At 51.9% G+C, this 20,599-nt stretch overlaps 9 protein-coding genes across 9 annotated transcripts; 5 read left to right on the top strand and 4 right to left on the bottom strand.

Annotated features, from left to right (window-relative positions):
- Positions 1–4,233: 4,233 nt before the first annotated feature.
- On the top strand, positions 4,234–4,950 carry J4E87_000803 (uncharacterized protein; the record flags this gene model as incomplete). The annotated part of the gene is made up of 2 exons (XM_049372455.1): positions 4,234–4,620; positions 4,675–4,950. The coding sequence occupies 2 exons, from the start codon at positions 4,234–4,236 to the stop codon at positions 4,948–4,950; spliced, it is 663 nt and encodes a 220-aa protein (XP_049238589.1).
- Positions 4,951–5,450: 500 nt separating this feature from the next.
- J4E87_000802 (uncharacterized protein) lies at positions 5,451–5,986 on the bottom strand (the record flags this gene model as incomplete). The annotated part of the gene is made up of 4 exons (XM_049372454.1): positions 5,451–5,453; positions 5,507–5,710; positions 5,763–5,826; positions 5,874–5,986. The coding sequence occupies 4 exons, from the start codon at positions 5,984–5,986 to the stop codon at positions 5,451–5,453; spliced, it is 384 nt and encodes a 127-aa protein (XP_049238588.1).
- An 835-nt stretch (positions 5,987–6,821) lies between these two features.
- On the bottom strand, positions 6,822–8,504 carry J4E87_000801 (uncharacterized protein; the record flags this gene model as incomplete). The annotated part of the gene is made up of 1 exon (XM_049372453.1): positions 6,822–8,504. One exon carries the CDS (start codon positions 8,502–8,504, stop codon positions 6,822–6,824), a length of 1,683 nt encoding a protein of 560 aa, XP_049238587.1.
- A 297-nt stretch (positions 8,505–8,801) lies between these two features.
- On the top strand, positions 8,802–9,846 carry J4E87_000800 (uncharacterized protein; the record flags this gene model as incomplete). The annotated part of the gene is made up of 3 exons (XM_049372452.1): positions 8,802–9,019; positions 9,083–9,156; positions 9,206–9,846. The coding sequence occupies 3 exons, from the start codon at positions 8,802–8,804 to the stop codon at positions 9,844–9,846; spliced, it is 933 nt and encodes a 310-aa protein (XP_049238586.1).
- A 262-nt stretch (positions 9,847–10,108) lies between these two features.
- Positions 10,109–12,148, top strand: J4E87_000799 (uncharacterized protein; the record flags this gene model as incomplete). The annotated part of the gene is made up of 1 exon (XM_049372451.1): positions 10,109–12,148. One exon carries the CDS (start codon positions 10,109–10,111, stop codon positions 12,146–12,148), a length of 2,040 nt encoding a protein of 679 aa, XP_049238585.1.
- Positions 12,149–13,682: 1,534 nt separating this feature from the next.
- Positions 13,683–14,721, top strand: J4E87_000798 (uncharacterized protein; the record flags this gene model as incomplete). Its single annotated transcript, XM_049372450.1, has 3 exons — positions 13,683–13,686; positions 13,891–14,252; positions 14,320–14,721. The coding sequence occupies 3 exons, from the start codon at positions 13,683–13,685 to the stop codon at positions 14,719–14,721; spliced, it is 768 nt and encodes a 255-aa protein (XP_049238584.1).
- Positions 14,722–14,751: 30 nt separating this feature from the next.
- Positions 14,752–15,900, top strand: J4E87_000797 (uncharacterized protein; the record flags this gene model as incomplete). Its single annotated transcript, XM_049372449.1, has 1 exon — positions 14,752–15,900. The coding sequence occupies one exon, from the start codon at positions 14,752–14,754 to the stop codon at positions 15,898–15,900; it is 1,149 nt and encodes a 382-aa protein (XP_049238583.1).
- An 86-nt stretch (positions 15,901–15,986) lies between these two features.
- Positions 15,987–16,892, bottom strand: J4E87_000796 (uncharacterized protein; the record flags this gene model as incomplete). The annotated part of the gene is made up of 5 exons (XM_049372448.1): positions 15,987–16,192; positions 16,257–16,473; positions 16,524–16,599; positions 16,662–16,727; positions 16,783–16,892. 5 exons carry the CDS (start codon positions 16,890–16,892, stop codon positions 15,987–15,989), a joined length of 675 nt encoding a protein of 224 aa, XP_049238582.1.
- A 2,217-nt stretch (positions 16,893–19,109) lies between these two features.
- J4E87_000795 (uncharacterized protein) lies at positions 19,110–20,393 on the bottom strand (the record flags this gene model as incomplete). The annotated part of the gene is made up of 1 exon (XM_049372447.1): positions 19,110–20,393. One exon carries the CDS (start codon positions 20,391–20,393, stop codon positions 19,110–19,112), a length of 1,284 nt encoding a protein of 427 aa, XP_049238581.1.
- Positions 20,394–20,599: the final 206 nt, after the last annotated feature.

Below are 20,599 nucleotides of genomic sequence, written 5' to 3'. Positions count from 1 at the left end.
GTTTCGGTAGTTCCAGCTTCCAGCTTCCAGCTTCCAGGTACCCCACCACATCCACAGAATGACACTACGCATCCCTTCTCCCGATGTAGCTGAGGGACCCGATGGTGTCATTGTGTCGTCTCGCCGACATCTCATGGAGTTAAGTTCCGTGATTGAAAAGACTTAGTTATCCGGTCCTGCTCTTGCCTATCGTCGTGTTGATCACACAACTTCTCCGGCAGCTCCGTCTCCTCTCGATCACTTTCATCACAGCTGAAGATCAAGTCATCACCTCTCCGTGTCACAAGATCGGCGTTTGCTTTCATCAAAGCCCTCCTGTCGTCCAATAGGCCGTCTAGAACTCTCACATTGCCACCTCATACAAGGGAAAAACTGAACAGGTTTGCAGCCTACATTAACATGGAAACCTGCCAAAGTAGATGCCCCAACGCCGATGTAGGCTCCAGACCTGTTCAGACTTTCCATAGGTTAACGATCGTGGCGGTTGTGAGGTGGGCGCTGGATAGGCAATGATGCCGCAACACCATCCCAAGGTCAGACGATCTGTGGAAGAGCTTATGGTAACTCTCGGTGCACTATATTGATCGTTGATCTGGCTTCAACATATGAGCAGTCCTAAACAATTCTCAATTGACTGGCGACAGCACTTCAAAACACGTCAAGTAGCGGCGCACAGAAACCGCAACGGAATGGAAGATGCGCTTCATCACAATATCTCAGTTTGCTGATTTTGAACTGTTTTATCACTCGGTAATTCTATCGGCTTGTTCCTTTGCCCAAGACGCGTGCGAGCCATAAAGGAAGTGAAGGTGAGTGCGAATAAGCCCAGGTTCCAGTCGCGACCCAGAGGGCAGTCGCGACCCCCTCTCAACCACCGTCTTTGCTTCCATCTTCTGAACCCGACACTTTCCAATCGGGCGCGAATTGAGGTTGTTGTTGTTCTACCACGGTCTCAAAGAAGGCGAAGTCTTCACGCTGGCTATCCCACGGAAGCGCACGTCTGAAGGTGATTGATCACTAACCTGATCGTAAGAATTGTTTACTGACGTTAACACAGGCGCTGTCACAATGTCGAAAAGCGGAGGCAACGCAGAGGTCGTTGCAAAAAGAGGCGATGTCATACTCCAATCGGGCCAAGACGGGGTCGGAGAAGGAGTTCGCAACATCCTCGTCTCGTCCGTGGTGCTCGGCCTCGCTTCACCAGTCTTTGCGGCTATGTTCGACGGCCGCTTCTCTGAGGGCCAGAATCTTTCGCCGGCTTCACCACGCACTGTCCCGCTTCCAGATGACGATCCTGAGTCCATCATCATGATCTGTAAGATCGCACACATGCAGACTTCGGAACTTCCCCTCAAGCTCGCCGCCACCGTCTTGTCCAAAATTGCGCTTTGTTGTAACAAATACGATTGCGCGAATGTGGTTCGTTCATGGGCTATCATCTGGATTGGCGCCCTTCTCGAAGATCTCGAAGCTGCAGATTTCGAAAAGATGCTTCTTGCCACACATCTCCTCGAGTTGCCGAGAGAGTTCTTCAGAGTCTCTCAGAGATTGGTCCGCGACCCTACCGCGATCCTCAGCGTCACAAAAGCCACAGATGGTCACGAGTTCCTACCTTTGGAGGTGTTCGAATACCTACTACTTCGTCAAATTTCATATCAGAGGCGAATTACCACGGCATTCGCTTCGATCGTTACGGGACTCGAGTTTTGTGCTGCTTCAAAGCAGGCCTTGGGTACTTTTATCTTCGGTCTCAGGCGGAATGATCTTTGGCCCGTCAATCAGTGCTCGGTCTTGGTCATCAAGTCCAAGCTTAGAGCCGTACCTGAGTCACCTCCTCTTTATGCGAGTTGCACAACCCCGAACTGTGCTTGCAAGTCTGTTGCTCGATACACTAAGGCTACGCTTATAGCCGAGCTCGACAAGATTTATGATGCGGTGGATGGCATTTGCTTAGACTGCGTTCGTCAAAAGGTACTCGGAGAGCAAAAGCGGGAGTGTCGCGTGCCCCATGCGATGAGAGAAGCAACAGTCTACCCTTGATCGCCTTACAGATTTTACATCAAGGCACGCATATTCTTACCATAAAGTCTGGAAACAGTATGGCGTTCTCCAAAGTACTCTACATCTTTTCTCTCGCAAGATTTCGAGACGCAGGATCCCATGGAGCCCTATTTTTCACCAAGATTAGGCCCGAAGATAGAAGCTCTATCAAGCCGGTTCTAGCTAGGCTTATCCTCCTTGTAGCTCTGCGTGGACATTAGATTCCTCCCAGGTAGAGTGCAATAAGCTTTCCAAATGAACAAGACTTTCTCAATGTGACACTATTCGAATTCTTTATCCAAAGTCACACAGTTTTCTAAGGAGCTCTGCGGCGCACCTCGCGAATATCCGCACTCATTAAACTCGGTACATCTCCCAACGCCATGCCGCAAGGTTCTTTGGCTCTAAACACCACCCCATTCAAGGGAAAAAACGAACACCCTGGGGCCTACATCAAGATAAAAACGTGCAAAGCAGGTGGCCTGACAGCGACGTAGGCTCCAGGGTGTTTAGTGTTTCCCTAGTATGATGTGACACTTACATCTTAGCCTTCGGCTCGAGAGCAACCTTATTGCGTGTCCCTATAGCTAAAGAGCTCGTTACTGTTGCCGCCCACGTACGATATTCTACCCACCACACTTAATCCTTATCTCACATGCAGTGCCCTAATTTTACCTATATCAATGACGTACAGATTCGTACACCTCTCTATCACTAAGCGGAAGGCGCAGTGATGGTGATGCATTGTTGAAAAGGACACCGACATGGTACCATGTTCATTAGGTGACGGATTGGCTGGCAAAACGGCTGTAGTCCTACATGATATGGCTGACATGGTGGCGCCCTGGAACGAAAAGATGTTCTTGTTGATAAGAATTTAGGCGCCAAACGCATCATATGCGCTGCTTTTAAGACCCGTCCGCCAGTATCGTGAACTCGTAGTTTAGCCTAGTTAGTCGCCAAGATCCAGATGCAGTCGGTAGAACTAGCTTTGATCATCCCAGGAGAAGGCGCTATTCCGGACTTCGTGAGTGATGCGTAATGCTGCCGAAAGCGCTAAGCTGGGTTCAGCAGAGATGATGCGCGAGCTTGTGGGTATCTTGCGGGAGATCGACAGGAGTGGCCAGCATTCGCCATTATGATCCCGGACTTCGGTGTCGTGATGTAGGGAAGAACTGGTTCGGGTTTTGAGGGTCTTCGGAGGGGTCCAACTGGGCCGCTCGCGGGGTCGGGATCGCCGTTGTCTGATTTTCTCTTGTCCAGCTGTTGCCAATTTTTGTATGAGATGCGGTCGAACGCGATTCGTACTCATCTTCAAACCATGAAGTGGCATCGGTCATAGATGATGGAACGGGTAGGACACGAACTTCAGCTGTTCGCCATACCTCGCTTGCGCGCGACATCCAAGTCCGAGCTCGACTGGCGCCTCGGCAACTCTCGCCGCTTCCCAAATGTCCCTCCGCTGACATCTCCGTCCGCTCTCCAACAGCCTGCGCTTACAGATCTCTGACATATCTGCTTTGGCATTTCTGGCTAAACGAAACAAGCTCCAAGTCCGCCGACGCCTGATCCTTCGATCCCTCATCTCTCTGCCTGCCAACGATTCGCCATGTTCCTTGTGATTGGGCACGGGGTGCGTCCACCTTGGTAAACCCGTGCATATCTGTATCATTCCTCAGCTCTTAGCATGATGTCCTATACGCGCGACATTCGTCCCGATGCTATTAAGGCCCAACGTTCGATATTAAGTACAAGGTCACGCCGTATGTTATGCGATTATTTCCTTCTCGCCTATTCGCCAACGTCGAAGTATCTAGACTTCGTTTTCCTCAAATTGGGAAGCGAGCTTGTCTACCGTCATCACGAGGAGGGGATCCGAAATTGGTTTCCTGGGGAAATTAATCTATCCCGCAGCATTCTTGGGGTAGGTTTCGCAAGGGCGTGTCTCTTCCCCACCAAAGAGCCTAGTGCTTGCTCCTAGAGAGACGGCGCGAGGGGTTTGTCAGGCACGCTCCTTGTTGTATAGCGTGGCACGGTACGCCTGAGCTGTGTTACGGTCGATCAATATAAAGAGCCTGGATACTTGCTTCCCCCAGAGGAGAATTCATTTCGCTACGACACTGCCGACCGAACCTTGGAAAGCTTGCATCCTCGTCTCTCTCCTCTCGGAACCCAAACCAACGCTTGCGCATCATGTTTGCCAACATCCCCACCACGCTTCTCCTCATCGTTACCTCGCTCGCTCTACCTACATACGCTGGCATTCAACAAACAGACTTCAGCGGCATTGGTCACATCTACGTCTTGGCATCCGACAATTGGGGCACCGCAACCCCAGAGTCGAGTGTAGGATGCCTGGATGCGCATGGCAAATTCGTCCATGACAGTGGGAGCGGGAAAGAATGCGGGATATTCGAGCGCATGGATGACTACCCTTATACTCTTAGCACTCACAATGGCAACTGCACATTCCAAGACGCTAGTCAAGAAGAGAACGTCGACAGTCACTACGGGCAAGGCGATTATGCGTGGACGTGTACGGAGCGCAACGTTGACATTTACGACGAGCTATACACTATAGTAAGTATCGTTCCCAGCTTAATTCGCCAGAAGACACTGCTAATGCACACGTAGACCGGATTCCCGTACGTCTTCCTCTGCTTCGGAGACGTAGCATGCTATTACGATGCTAAGCGTACCCCTACTATCAACGAATCTCTTCCACTATGGCAGTTCCGTTGGGGATCGCAGCAGACCGGCATCACGCCGGGACATGTCATGCTGCAACTCATGTGGAAGAAGCTTGGTGATACACCAAAGAGAGAGCAAATGAGCGAGATACCAGGCCCAAGAATTCAGCTTAGTGAGGGCATGCAGATACCGCTGATGGGTCAGAAGTCAAAGGCGTAGAGGTGTTGAGACCATGCAATTGGGAAGAAGCGCAACGCGTCGGAGTACTGAGCTATGATATCCATTTTTCCATTGATGAAGGGGCGGGCGGTCTTGGATATGTTTCATCTAGTGTGAAGCAACGTTGCAATTGCCCATGAGTATGGGTCGTACCGCACATGCAGTTAATTTGACGCGCGATGCCAGCTTGCATGCGCAAAGCAATCTCGGAGCAGTATTGTTTCAGATCATCACACGGCATAGCTGTCATTAAATCCTTCTGCGCCGCCGTAACACCGTGAAGCATGGGTCAAAGACTTAATAGATAAAGATGGGATTGCTGTCGACATCTGAAATCACAAGCTATTGGTCCATAGTTGCTGTCAAGTTTATGCAAAAAAGAGCCCGCAGAGATAAGCCATCACCATCAATAGATCAATTTCACCGTTGTTATAGATCTAACGGATCCAACGGTGGTATTATTAAACCGGGGCCGAGATAGCAGTCAACGGAAGCAAGATTTACTACTGAACGTCAGTGCATGATTGGTGTGATCGAAGATAATGCGAGTACATACTTGACCTAGCACGTAGTTGTTGGGAACGTGAGGAGTAGTCTCGACCCTGACAGTGCTCGAAGACTCGCAGGTATTGAGATGTACATGCTGGCACTTGTACGAGCCGTATGTGCCAGTCAGTGGTAGGGGAAGCTTGTGGACGTCGCCACAACCGACGGTGAAGGCAGCATCCTCGTCCGACATTGAGCCACCACAGTCCTTGTTCTTTTGGTTGTTAGTTCATAGGGCCGATCTCCATCCTGTTTCGAATACGTACCTTCCAAAAGTTGCACTCGATGGACTCGACGCAGATCATGATTGACATGATGTCGTCGTTGTTGCTACAACACGTCAATGACTGCGATGCAAGAGTGATAAGATTACGTACAGTGGAATACACCTAGGGCTCTGCTTGTCCATGAGGAGAAACGTAGGCGCGGACGAGAACTCTGCTTGAGAGTACACGGCGCCGACATCGCGGACGTCGTCGTTGTTGATCATGCCGATGTGCGGACTGGGAGCCGCAAACGCCATGCCGACGACGACGAGGAGAATAGAGAGAAAGTGCTGATAGTACATGACTTCGATAGATATTTTGTCTTTTGTATTTATAGTTGGTGAGAAGTTTTACAGTTTAAGAGCGCGGCAGTAGAGGGAATAAGTTGAGGGTGGAAGTGTGGAGAGGAAAACTCTCGGGGGAGGTAACCGCTGCCATTTATGTTCCGCTGGCACGAGACAAACACTGACCAGCCTGGCGATTGGCGACACGATCGATTGCCACCTTTGGAAGGCGCAAGGGGGAAGGCGAAAAGATTCCGCCCTTTCCTTCCCGAATTCTCGGTGTAGCTCCGCGGTAGTCGCAGAGCGCTCCAAAAGATCATTCTCTCTGTGCTCAGACCCACGATGCTGAAATACTGGTGAGGTTGAAAGGGAACTGCGATGCAAAGAAGCCATAAATGTGTGAGTCTTCAAGCGTTCCTGCCTGTTCCACGCCCGACCATACGCTCTTCTTTGTTCCAACATTTACTTAACCTCACCAACATGAGAAGATCTTCAGTCATGCATTGAGGGACAGCAGGGTCTCATACGAGCTTTTGCATAGTCTTCTTTCGCTACGCTACCGCCTCTGTGGAAGCGTTACCGAACATGCGATTGCCCAGCTTGCCTCGTCCCGCATCTGACACTCAAGCTGATTGACAGGGTAATATATAACTCGCTGGTGGTCATGCTCACTTTCGGCTAGAGTGGGAAACAGTCAAAACCTTTGTCGTCGACAGTGACGCTTATGCTCTTGGTTGAAGATGACGATGGAAGTTTAAGCTGAGTACGACTAGTGCTAAAACAAGTACTCGTAGTTCTCTTTCAACTGCGATACTACGCCGTGGTATACGTCTCGCTGGAACTGAATGTCATCCAGACTATTAGCTCTTCGATCGAAATCACAGCGGATGCATCGCCGAACGGCATCGCCATATCTGCGACCAGCTTCGCTGTATAGATCGTCTACAAGTCGATTCGCGGTATTCCATTCAGTCAGAATATCGACTTGTCGTACACCGGTATCGAAAGGCCCATCCTCATCCTTCCAAAGTTCTTGAAGAGGCTTGCCATACCAGAGCTCTATCAACGCGACACCAAGCGCGTACAAAGGCTGATTACGGATGATGTGATTCATTGACTTGGGCATTCCAGCTTCCGCAGGTGGTGTGGTACGACTGAAGTCCCATGACACAAAAGGCTGGTCGTACATGGTCATTCCGGGTCGCTTCACGAAGAAGATACTGTCTTTACCCCAGCACTGATCAAGCCATGGGGTTTCATGAAGCTGCAAAACACTCGAAGCAAGTGTGACTGCCAATTTCAAGCGATCGCGACGAGCGAAATCTGTGTCGTTCAAGCTCATGTGTAGCGAAGAAATCGACCATGTATCAGGGTCGAGAGGCATCTGTTTCGTTGGGTAAATGTGCACACCATACTTTTGCTTCGCGATCTCGCTAGCAAGCAAAGAAAAGCAAACTTCGCGTTGTGGTTTCTGGAGCTCCGAAATTGCAGCACACAAGTCTTTTATGGGCTGCATGTTCGGGCGTGCTTCCAATGCTGCCTGCACAGCCTTTTGCATATTCTGCGCTGCAAACCGAACACCTCTAGTCTGTTGGACATGCGGTGTAGTGTCTGGAATAGGATCGACTCGTACATCCGCCTCCTCCCAGGACCAAGCACCAACCTGTCTTGATTGCTCAGTTGCATGATCCCTGTCGTAATGGAAAAGAACGTGGAATGGGTCACGCATCATATGCGCATCATCGTCCTCATCCTCATCACTCGATACGGCCTCGATGCGTGTCTCCAAGCGCAGACTGACGGTATGGTGCGCCGAGCATGGGCAATTCCAACCTGCCTTCAGCGCGGAGTGGAAGCTATCTGCTCTCTCGTTGATCATGCCGAAATTCGGGACTGACAGGCGATCCGGTGTGTGGGTCTCGATGTACGTCGTCTGATTCGTCAAGCGATCGAGGGCCAGATTCGCGCGTCGTAACCGTTCCATCAATTCCGTGTAGTCCGATTTCTTCAGGCTGAACTTCAAACGCTCGTAGTGCTCCTTGAATGCATTTTTCTCGGAAAATGGAGGCCTTCCGGCATCGTCCAATTTCAATCGCTCTTTGAACTTCTCAGCTATGATCACCATCTGGTGGATGCTTGCCATGTACGGGTCATAGCTCGCTCTTAGCCTCGCGCGAAGCTTTCGATCGAACTTCTCCTCTTTCCATCGTGCGCCTCGTGGATCGTTCAGAAACCCAACCATCTCTTTAGGGGTGACTATCCCGAATAACAGTATATTGATGCTGTTGATGCACATAGCAGTCTCGACCTTCAGCTCATTTAGAATCTCGTTGACACCCCTCTTGTACCTCCAGTATCGTTTTGTCACACTGATTCCTTCGGCATAGAATTGCAAACCCGCAAGTATCAAGGGTATAGCGCCCAGCACAAGACCGGCGGCCTCGATACCCGTCGCCATCGAATGGAAGTTGAATTAGGTCCGCTATGGTGTACGACGTTCGATGTAAGGTACACTCGGTGGTATTGGGGTAGAGAAGAGAGCCGAATGAGCGAACGAAAACGCGAGTTTAGGTCTGATGATGAGCATCGACGACTGAGCGATGTGTGTTGAGGGATGTGGTGCAGGTAGCACGAAGCGGGGTCGCGGGGTTCCTGGTGAGGCACGGGCAGGCTGCAGAGTACTCCTCGGAAAGACATCGACGCCTCCTCTTCACATTTTACATACAGAAAGCATACGTTCCTTCCACCTGGCATCATGAGCTTGACGACAGTGACGCCAGTTGATGTTGTCATCGCGACGAGAGTCGATCATCTCGCGCAAGACTTTGTGGGCCTTGCTGATGCATTGGAAGCGGATACTCATTTCGCTGCCCAAGTTCCTCCAGCAGTGATCGTAGACGAATTCTCTCGATTCAAGTTGTGGGCAGGAAACATCGCAGCGCATCGCAAGGGCCGTCGTAGCTTGGAGTACAGGTAAATTCCAATCCCTTGTTGATTGACTTTGCTCATAGCACACGGCTAATGCACACCGTGTAGACTTCGAGATGCCATTCATCTCAAATCGGAGACTCATGGCCAGCTTGATGCCCTGTCCGATGCTTTGCGAGACGGTGTGTATTAGCACTATCTACGACTTGTGGCATGGACTGACGCTGATAGCACTCTCGATTGTCAAGCACGAGTCAGTACCTTGGGACGAGTTATCGGCTTCCGACAGTGACTCGGCCAACTCCGATGGAGAAAGCTCAGATACTGACCTCGAAGAGAGAACAGAGCTTCTTCAGCTCGTGGCAGGCATCAAGTCTGTGATCACCTCACTCTTCCGCCTCTCAATAGCCATACGCAACCCGGCACCTAACAGTCAGTCAACGAGCACCATCAGCATCGATAAATCCTTCTATGAGCAACACGATATACAACATGTCGCAGAGAAGTTTCGAGATGCGCCACGCTACCTTATTGAGAGGTTGGGACGCGCTTTGTCTGCGCGAAGACAGTATCTGAGTTACCGAGAAGAGCATCATCAAAAGCTCAGTAAGAACATCGAAAAGCTGGGCTTTGAGAAAGCGACGACAGAATTTACAACAAATAGTACTGAAGCAACACGCGTAAAGCAAGTATCAGGTCTCGAAGTGCTCGATGAGGGAGATGATGTGGCATCGCAGACATCTTACGCTACTTCTCACAAAGCCGCCATTAGAGTTCCGACGTTGCCCAAAGGAGCTCGCGATAAAGATTTCTTCGAATGTCCTCTCTGCTTTCTTCTGGTATCAATCCACACAGTAGCTGAGTGGAAGTAAGTACGTATCACGACTTGAACTACACATTGCTAATTCGGGCAGACAACACGTGTTTCGAGACTTACACCCGTACTGTTGCACCTACGAACATTGTACCATCGCTGATCGACTCTACGACTCTCGCAAAGCGTGGTTTGCACACGAACTTGAAGCCCATCGGATTGAGTGGCAATGCATAGACGAATGCGGCTGTACTTTTGAAACTGAGTCCGGCTTTGAGAGTCATGTACGAAAGCATCATTCAGACTTGGCCGCCTCAAGCATGCTCTCCGCGTTGAAGCGTACTTCAATCAAACATGCGACCCTCAATGTAAAGACGGAGTGCATGCTGTGTGGTCAGCAGATGACATTGCGGGCCTTGCAAAAGCATCTGGGCCGCCACCAACAACAGTTAGCGCTCTTCGCTCTCCCAGCAAATTCCGGTGATGACGAGGATGATGAACAAGATCTTCAGGAAGATGTTCAGGGAGACGATAACAGCGATCCCAGTTCAAAGAGCGCTGCTGAAGATGGTGACGTGGACCTCTCAGACGCGAGTGAGCTTGAGCAGATCCGCCCTCCGTTGGCTACTGAGCTTGACATGGAGCCTACTCTTAGAGAGTATCTGGACGTCGCCGCGGAGGAGAAGTTACGGTCATATGATACGAACGCAGAACCATCGACAAAATTCGACAAGACCGTTCGCGAAAACAGCTCTAAACCTGTCAATCTCGGGGAAATACCCTCAATGATATTGGACCCGCCGCCGTCAATTCCACATCAAGAGATCGCAGAGCCTCACATTGCGGACCTGGAATCTAATCTGGAGAAAATGGAAGATACAGTAGCGTCCACAGAAGTGAAGAATGCAGAATTGGAAGAACGTTTAAGAGCCTATAACGAAAGTCTTGCCGGATTGAGACCAGCCCCCAGGAGAGACCACACAACTCAAGGTTATCACACTGGAAGTAGCCTGGGTGTAGATAAGGAGGTAAACCGACCACCGCTAATAGAAACCACTAGAGAGATGAACCTACCAGAAGAAGAGCGCCTTGACCGTATTGAACCTCTTGTCTCCATGTTGACTTCGAGGACGTCCGATCTCACTGGATCCGCTGCGGAATCCGACCGAAGTATCCATGCAGACAAGCCGGTTGATGAAAATCAACTCCCACACGCTACCGAATACGACCAAGCTAGGGACCTGGACGGTGGTCCATTCGCGAATGATGACTTTCCCAATGACGGGTCACTCAAGGCCTTTGGGCCAGATTTCAGTGACGGCAGTGACGGGCTCTTGTTATCGCCGCAATCCCAACAGCCTAGTATCCGACATACAGATGCAGCAGTGGTGATTCCGGAGGCGAAACGCCATGCAACTCCGCGGCCCTTACCACCTCCACATAGTCCGCCACTCATACCACCTCCACGTTACCTTTCTGAGGGAGAGATCCGAAAGTGGTCACTAGAGGATATTATGGCGAATGTTCAAGTCGAACAGATGAGGAAGGAACAGCTGGCTGTAACAAGGGAAGATGCATTTAAGAACGAACCGGCCGTCGAGAGCTCTCATGCCTCCAGTGTCGATCCGAAAACATCAGTCGGAACATCCGAAAGTACGCGAGTATTGCCCACAGGGTCGGGTCCGACATTGCCTTCGTCTCAGGCTGACAGGCGCCAGCCTGAAGACCGCTCGCGTCGTTCGAGACGAGAATCACGGGTCCCAAGGGATTGTTATGATGATCGTATTGTTGAAGTACCGCGACCACTAAGACGTAGGGCGTATTCATCAAACCACTATAAGTCGGACCAATCCGGAGAGGAGAGGAAAGATAACGCACCGAAGCAGAGCGGTGATGCCAACAGGACAGGCACCGCGCCCACCGTTACCAGTGACGGTCACAAGGAGATTCGCTTGAAAGTTGATCCGAATGCCCCGCTCAGTCTGCAATTCAACGGCGACATGGAGGGCCGTACAATGCAACTTGTTCCGACCGAGGACGGCATGGCAGAACTCGTCATTACCGGAGGCCGCGATGATGAGAGCACATACTACAACCCTCGTGAGTCAGATATGGGAGATGGACAGGCTTTAATATCAAGGGAACAGCTGGAGGCTCTAATACAAGGACAACCTCGGGGACAACTCCGACCACGTCGTGAGCCGCGAGTGGTCGTGGACCGTACCGATCGAGAGGTGGAGGCTCGACCACGGAGGCCATCTCGACCTCGGCGTGAAACGCGAGTGAACCCGGCCAGTACCGATCGAGGGGAAGGCAAGTCTTCAGTGGAAGAAGAGGGCCATGCTCGTTCATCTGAATGAATCCCCACGAATGGCAAGTCCACGTCTAGCGAGCTGGGAAGAAAAGTCAGGAGGTACTCGAAGAATACGATGCCGTTAAGCTCTCTTGAGATATACAACTCACTTCATCTGTATGACCACCCGCTCACTCCACTCCATGCAATAGCGGAAGTTTATTGATACTGAGAAACTTCCAGGGTGCGCGAATATGTGATAGGGTACTGCCACCTTCAGTACGAACCGTACCTGGCCGAAAAGGGCCAATCAGGCTAGTGTGGGGACATGACGTCAGCCAGGAAACCCCATTACGACAACATCTCCCACCTCTTCCTTCACGCCATCAACACGAAGATCATCATTGTGTCATCTTCGTACTTGACGCCGAATTTCTCGAGAGAGCCTCGCTATGGAGCAAATGTAGTCGCGCGTCAAACAGCGACCAAACTCGGTTTCCGGCGCATTTTTCTCATTCTCCAATCATCTTTTCATGTCAAATACTTTCACTGCGTAATTCTATCTACCTATGCTTGTTCTTTGTCACTTTGCGTCCATGTTCACGAGAAACGCGGGTCCAACAAGTGACCTGGTCCGCTTCGCTGCTGGTGCGCAATTGTGAGTACAATGGTGATGGTTTGTCGTCACGCGAAGCTCAACTTGCGAGCCGCAAGTCATGTCTCAGTCGCTATGTAGCTAGATGTATATGGACGTGAACACGATCGCAATAAGTGCACCAGTTTCACGACCGCGCGCTTCCTTCTTTAAGTCATGTACGCGCTGTCTCCCTTCCTCAGATCAAGGCCTCGCGCTCACTCTTAGCTCAGTCTTCTATGTTCAGCGGTGTTGATGATTTGGAAATACTCAACTTACCCCGCCTTTTGCCATTCTCACCATCTCCGGTCCAAAGACTGATGAATCAGCGGTCTCGTCATCTGAATGTCACCGTGTTGTTTCTTCCTCGATCGACGGCGTAAAGCAATCGTGTCAATGAAAAAAAGGTGTTCTGCGTTTCCCTCCCGGTTATGTTGAATGCCGGACGTTGGGGTAAGGGTAGAACGGGCGCTGGTTTTCGACCGTCCTCAAAGGCACCAGCGAGCCTCCAAGTAGACCTCTAGAGATCTCCGTATCGTCTCCGTCGCTCACCATCGTTCGTAGATCAACTCGCACTGGCGAAACTGTTGAAAGCTTCTGTGGCTTGGCCTGGGGTCCCCTCCACACAAGTTGAGCCTTTTGGTGGCTATTATGCCGACTCGACGCTTCCACCCGGTGAGCGAAGTGATGTGGCTGGAGGGTATCTCCAGGCGGCTATTGCACGTTTAGTAGAACAGATGGGTTGGTGGATCACTTACGATGTAGCGCGATCGGGAGGCGCGGTCGAGTAGAGGGTGAGCAGAGGGGTGAGTAGAGGGGTGAGTAGAGGGGTGAGTAGAGGGATGAGTAGAGGGATGAGTAGAGGAATGAGTAGAGAGTGAGTAGAGGGTGAGTAGAGGGTTGAGTAGAGGGTTGAGGAGTGCGGTTGATCTTGGGAACGCGAAGCGGTAGAAAGTAAAGAGAGGAAATGGGTGAGACAAGCGGTATTTGTAGCGGGTGTGTGGGCGACTGTGCGCGTTAGCGCGCCTTGAGTGGGTGACGCAATATTGCAAACGGTCGCGGTGTTGACACCGTCTTAGATCTCTCTCTCACTTGATCTCTCTTACCTCCCCCTCACCTTCCTCTCACCTCCCGACTTCTTGGATCAATTTGGCGACTGTCGCTCGGGTCGACAGAGATCACTGGCAAGATGACATCGAATGACGATCTCGCTCCATTGGAGCCCCTTCACACGTCCATTGGACTTGGAGAAGAGAAACCCGCATCCGGAGGAGTCAAGCGCGACAGCGCAGAGCCCGACACTACAGCGAACAAGGACATAGCGAGTCCGGGTCAAGTTCCGTCAAAGCGTCCTCGCTCCCGCTCTTCATCGCAGTCAGAGGATGCGGTATCAAAGAAACCGAAACTGAACGATCCCGCGCCTATTACTACACCCATCCCCGCGCCTGTAGCTATACCAGCCCCTGCAACGTCGGCCAATGGGCGTCAAGGCCTACTCAAGCTCCCCGTAGAGTTACTAGACAATGTTATGGAGCATGTAAGTAAAGAACTTGAGTTTCCAGATGCTTGAGCGAAACGCAGAGGAGCACTGCTAACTGATACAGCTATACCATGAAAAGAAGGGTAGACAATTCCTGTACGACGTCACTCAGGTCTGCAAATATCTTCAAGCTCCCGCTGCTCGCCCTCTCTACCAACATGTCGCCATCAACATCGACCAAAGCCCGTGTCAGGACGCTAGCTTCATGGCGGATACCTATCTGCCATGTACCCTGGACCAGATGAAACTTCACCAGACGCGAACACTGACGCTCTCTGCTTCGAACGATGAGGAAGTCGGATATATTCTGGCTGAGTTTCTCATGGAGCTCCGTGACGTACCGCTGAAGGAGCTTCGGCTTACTGACGTCTCCCTCACTCGCAAGGTCGATACCTATCTCCAGATGCTATTCGATGCCGACCAAATGCCACTGAAGGACAACCTCAAAGAGCTGTATCTTCCATAGGCATGTGAATCTATCCCGCAGCCACACCGTATGATGGACTCTTCAGTCAACTACACATTCCAGCCTACCCGAAGAGAAAGCAAAGACGCACTCCTGGTGCACGGTGGCGGTTACAAGGCTATGTCACACCGCAATTCAGAGACAGGCACGTCGGTGAACATGTTCCGTAGAGTTCTCGGCGCCTTTGGGTTCCCGACCGCACAAGGTTTCGAATCCGTAGCATGGTCGATGCGATGGCCCGAGCATGACTGTGCAAACATCTTCGACATGGCTCCTGCGCCACCCCCCGCCATCCGCTGCTTCAACATCACGCATCTGAGCCTCGGTCACTTCGACTTTGGCCACGGTTTTCCCCTGGATACCTACACATGCATCAACTTCTCCAGCATACGCCGGCTCGAACTGGATGACTGCCAGCTGCTACCCCGCTTCCTCAGACACTTCATGGCTACTGACGTCAGTCTTCAGAAGCTGGACGTGCAGAACTGGGACTACGCTGAAGAGCTTTGGGAGGAGAATCCCAACGGTCTTGAGGCGTTTCTCGCTTCATTCTCGACCCTGAAAGACCTCAAAGTCGTCTCGCTCAACCCTTGGCAGCCGGACTTGGCTCGGATGATCTCCAGCCATTCCGACCTGGAGTCATGTGATCTGAGCTTTGGGGCGAACTCTCTCAACGTAGGTATGCTGAAGAAAATCTTGGCTATCCGTCCCAACCTCAAGCGGCTGGGATTTCGACACTTAATGTTTGGACTACCATGGAAGCACGACGGCTTCGCTGGGAAGATACATGGCGTTACCGGAGCGCAGATCACCGGCTTCGACAACCGTTTTGCCGCCTACGCCGAGGTTTTGGCAAACTTCTCTGAGCTGGAAACGGTCGTTGCGTACTTCGAGCCGTTTGAGAGCGATGGTGGCTCTTCCAAGGAAGGCCCAGGAGGCGACAATCCTCCTGACGACCCCATGTATCAACGTCTCTCGGATCGTATTCTGCAAGAGATCCGCAGGGTAGCCAGTAAGAACGGTTTGGGAGAGTCGAAGGTTGCAACCATGGTCCTGCACGACAAGGCTCTCGCAGGTGAGGCTCTCCTCGGTGAAGAGGATGTAGTTGATCAGAACTACTATGAGAGGGAATATAAGTACAAGAGCGGTACTAGTAGCAAGATGAGCTTCCTTGCATAGATAGGATGGTAGTCATGGGCACGTCTTGGATAGTTTCGGATAGTAGTCTTTACTTAATCAACACGACTCCAGAATTTCCTTCCATTCTAGTTGCCAGCAGCCAACCTCCAGCAGATGTTGATCAAAGCCGCCGTGGCAGTGACATGCGCAGCAGTCCTCGGCAAAGCCACGTTGCTCAGGTAAGACGGGTAATGTACAAGCAACTTGGCGATAACATGGTAGCCCAGCAGATTCACGATCTGTGCATCTCGAGGCGCAAGGACCTGCGCCAGCGCGGCAGCAAGGGCGAAGCCTACGATCACGGTCACGTTAGCAATCTTTACTGACAGGGGGCACTGCAAGAAATTTCGACTTACCAGGGAAGTTCTCCATAAGCGCATAATGCGCACTCCTCAGCCTCAGTGGCAGCCCGTCAAGCTTGTGAATGTGCTTCCTCGAGTGTTCCAGATCAAGACCTTCTTCGCGTCCCATGGCTTGTCCTGCTGCAGAGAGCGCGCCCGATGCGCCGAAGGTCCAGAATATGTATAGAGCTGAGAGGGCGGGGATTGCGCGTCCGGAAGTTATCGCTGTTGTCTGGTGATGGCCATTAGTGTGAGATCAGAGTTGAAGAGGAACGAACGTACTGTGACACCAGGGATCAATTTGATGAGCGCGTGAACCAGCGACTGAGTGACGCTGTTCGGTTTTGTGAGGAAGGAGCTGTTCGACCCAGTCAGTTCCAGTCCGGGTTCGAATGGCTTCGAGAGCCTGAGAAGACGTACGTAAGAGGTATGGCAGCGAGATACATGGGCGCAAAAGCCGCAATCATTGCACCCGAAGGATTAGCACTACTCATCCATTAGCCATCCATCACATCCTAGCTTCAAAGCACCACAAACTCACATTCCATTCTCAGCAGCCACACGCTCAGCCTGGTCCTTCTTCTCCGCCGCAACACGCTTCACCTGTTCTTTCTTCTCGTCGGCCATATTCTCGGGTTTATGTTCGTACATGAAATTCCGCAAATAGTTATCGCGCGGGAGTGGTAGACAGTATGCAAGCAGGCACGTCAGAAAGCTCCAGACCCACCTTGACTATATAGGCATGCCAGGCTGCCAAACAATGGCCATTGTCGTTTCTAGACTGGGGCCTATCGATGACGTGGGGCGCACGCAGCAGGGGGAGGGAAAAGAGGTGGTGGAGCGGAACTATATCCCTGGTTTGCGATTGGCTGGCGTGACTGCCACAACCGGATGACCCGCATGTCCGTGGTTCGGAAATGGGAGTAGCCGCCGTGGTTCTGCGGGGTCAATCGGGCGTTCGTGCAGGGTATTTGGAAGCATTAAAGTTGATAGGCGCTGTGTAATGTGAGGTTTGCTGCTTTCGTTATCCAGATGCAGTATCTAGACAGGTTGTGTGAATGGAATAGATTTGCTGTATGACCCTATCGCTTACCCTCCTCGAATTCACATGTGACAACACTCCAATGAACCAATATAACAAAAAAGCAAACTCCACAAAGTTACACACGAGATCTAGACCACGTACAACAATTAAACACACGCAAAAGCAAACACGCCCGCGGACCATCTACACCCCATACCCAACAGCTAACCTGACATCCTCCTTCTCCGCCCTCAACTCCCCTCCATCGGCATACTCCCCATTCCGCCGATGCTTTACCACCATCTTCCTCGCTCTCACAACAAGATGTTCAACCACCGCATCCTCCAACTCCTCCTCAAAAGGATTGACATCACGGACCAGCATGATGAGTTGTGCGCGGGTTATGCTACGTGAGCGCGAAGCGTCGTTTGGGGTTAGCGACCAGCTTTCTGTTACGAGATCCCAGGTTCCGGCCCAGAGGTCGGTGACTAGGGTGTCGATTGCGAGGGTTGGGTTGAGCGTGGGTGTGGATGGGGCGGAAAAGGTGTGTGAGGTGGCTGATGAAGATGGGGACGGAGACGGAGAAGGGGAGCGGCGACGGCGGTGGAAAGAGCGAGGTGGTGCTGTGACGGAGACAACGGCAGAAAAGGCTGAGGAGGATGCTCGTGATATTGGGCGCGAAGACGAAGGCGTTCTACGGCGACGAGGGCGATGCCCCTTTTCCTGTCTTGTTCGCTGTCGTCCGCGTGCATTGTCGCCTTGAGTCTCGCCTTCTTCGCTGTCCTCATCCTGGTCCTCATCTCCGTCTCCATCTTCATCACTATCGCTATCCTCATCATCATCAACACCCCTATTAAACAGCACAGCCCTACAACTCGGACAAGTGCCACTCGCCGCACTTCCAGATCTCAACCACTGCAGCAGACACGTCTCGCCAAACACACACTGGCATTCCGGATGTGCAGTGATCTGAACGACTTGGTGGCGGTCGGTGCAGCGCTGGCGACATATGGAGCAGAGGACTTCTTGCAGGGTGGTAGGAGTGTGGATGTGGTGTCGGATGAAGAGGGCGCGGGATGTTGAGTCGGGGTGGTAGGGCATGTTGTGCGATTGACGTTTGTTTGGTTGGATGGTGTTCTGGATATCTTGCTATGGTATTTTGGTGTCTTGCTGGTGTGTATATTTTTGCATGTGAGCCTCTGGTAAGGTAGATATATCGCTCTTGGTCGTAGTCGGTCTGAGACTTCTGATGTCTAGAGACATGTGTCTGAGCATGTCTTACTATGTCTTGCATGACGACAAGCGACTACAGCAGCGTCATGATCCAAAGCACTAAGACATGTGCACATACCAGAAGAGTGCCTTACAAGCTACCAATCTCGGTCTCAGAACACATTTTCCCAGATGCAAGTAGTACATTTCCAAGTCTTGAACCCCCCAACACCAATCTGTCCAAGAATAGATATTATGCCATTGTATGCTATTAAGTCGTAATTTCGTCGCTTTCATGCATAGACAATACCTATACAAAATGCTCCAGACATTAATGGGAAAAAGACCAAATTCTCTGACCAAGACAGATACAAGAAGTATAGCAACTCCAGTCCCGCACACAGTGCGAGTAGTCGAGAGGAACGCTGATGATGTAAATGAAGAATGACAAAAAGGAAAAGGACCTGAAAAGAAGAAAGGGGAAGAGTGACAAGATATCCAGGGAACGCCTTTCCCGCACACTCCATGTGCTATGCAAGATATTCCCAGGCTGATGATGCGACAAACCTCCTGAGTATCCTCGTGTAAAGCAAGCTTTTCAACATGTTCCAAACGTATCATCAATCTTCTAGTCAAAAGATCTCATGGCCCAACCCCCCAAACCCATCATCACCAACCTTGACCTTCTTGCCCTTGCTCTCCATCTCACGCGGTATACTAGGCACGTCAGGTACATCCTTACCATCAGGCACAACACGCACAGGCTCTTCGCTCTTCAGATTACTCCTTGAGAAGCGCTTGGTGAGCCTCGAGCTAGACCGTCTGCCAGGACTCTTCTTGCTCGCGGTGCTCTTGACGCGTTTTATACTGCGCTCAGTGCGCTCCGACACTTCGGCTTCAGAGGCGGATGCAGCGGAGAGCATGTCGATGTCGCCTTCGGAGTCGGTGGGTATGGGCTTGTACTCGCCGTCCGAGTCGTGGATGGTGGCTTTGCGCTTCTTTACGATCTTGCCGATGCTGGCGGGTGGCTCAACTTCGACGGGGGTTGTGTTTCGTGACGGGTCTTCGTTTTCGCTAGGGGTAACGTCGGGGGTAGGTGGTGCGAAGTCGGGGATGCGTGGGACGGGCGGTATGTCGTTGTAGAGGACGGTCTGGAGCTCCTTCTTCGCAGAGGCGAGCTTGTACTCGAGGTCAGAGACGCGCTTCGTGAGCTTCTTCTGCTTGTGCAGGTCTTTCTTGCTGGGGGTGTGGCGGAGGGTCGGCGTTCGCGGTGTACGGATTGGGGTCGCTGCCTCGGCCATGGCTGCGGTCAAGCCAAGCTGCATCTTCTCAGCGGCAACAGGCTGGGATGGTGTACCAAATTGCCGCGACCTCATAGCGGGTCGTACAAAGACCTTTGGTTGAGGGAGAAGACCCAGGTCCTTCGCCTCATGGTAGGCGATTTCGGCATCCCTCTTGCGCTGGTCGAGTAGTTGTTGGTGCTGGTCCTTCTCTCGCTCCGCGTCTGCGTTCCCAGCTTTGCGCTTGCCCAGAACACTGCCGAACATGGAAGCGAACGCGCGCTGGAGGCGGGCATATGTCGTCTCTGTCGGCGCGGTTGCCGATGCCTGGACGCTTGTGCTAAAGCTGGATTCCGTAGGGGTCCCGCTGCCAGAAGCTGCCCTCGAAGAAGCCGACTTGACCAGGCGGGGCATGCGGTTCGCAGAGCTCTTTCTCGACGTCGGCGGCTTCGCGTTCTCCTCGTTGAACTGCTCGATCAGCTCTTCGATGCCGATGTCCTTCCATAGCTCGTCCGGCGGCGGTCGTATGCTGCCGTTGGTGTTTGTGTGTTCCTTGAAGCGCGACGCGCGCGGCTGTGTCGACTCATCGGCGGCGTCGTCGCTCATGGCCAAAGCCGTTGCGCGTGTAATGGGCATCCGTCGGGGTGCTCGCGGCGCTAAGATACAGTAAGGTGGTGGAGATAAGGGAGCGCGCCTCGAGGAAGCGGCGAGGCGACAATAAGGCGGAGAAGGGTCGAGGGTGTATAGCGGAGGAGCCTGCGTGTTTGTTTTGTGCAGAAATTAGTCGAGAAGTTGCATCGCTGGTTGCAGCGTCGGACACGACAATTACTGGCTGCGGCTTC

The sequence above is a fragment of the Alternaria ethzedia genome, assembly GCF_023757985.1.
Source record: "Alternaria ethzedia strain BMP 0044 chromosome Unknown scaffold_1, whole genome shotgun sequence".
Classification (NCBI taxonomy): domain Eukaryota; kingdom Fungi; phylum Ascomycota; class Dothideomycetes; order Pleosporales; family Pleosporaceae; genus Alternaria; species Alternaria ethzedia.
Note: the sequence above shows the minus strand (reverse complement) of the source record. Positions and strands in the feature narration are given on the sequence as shown.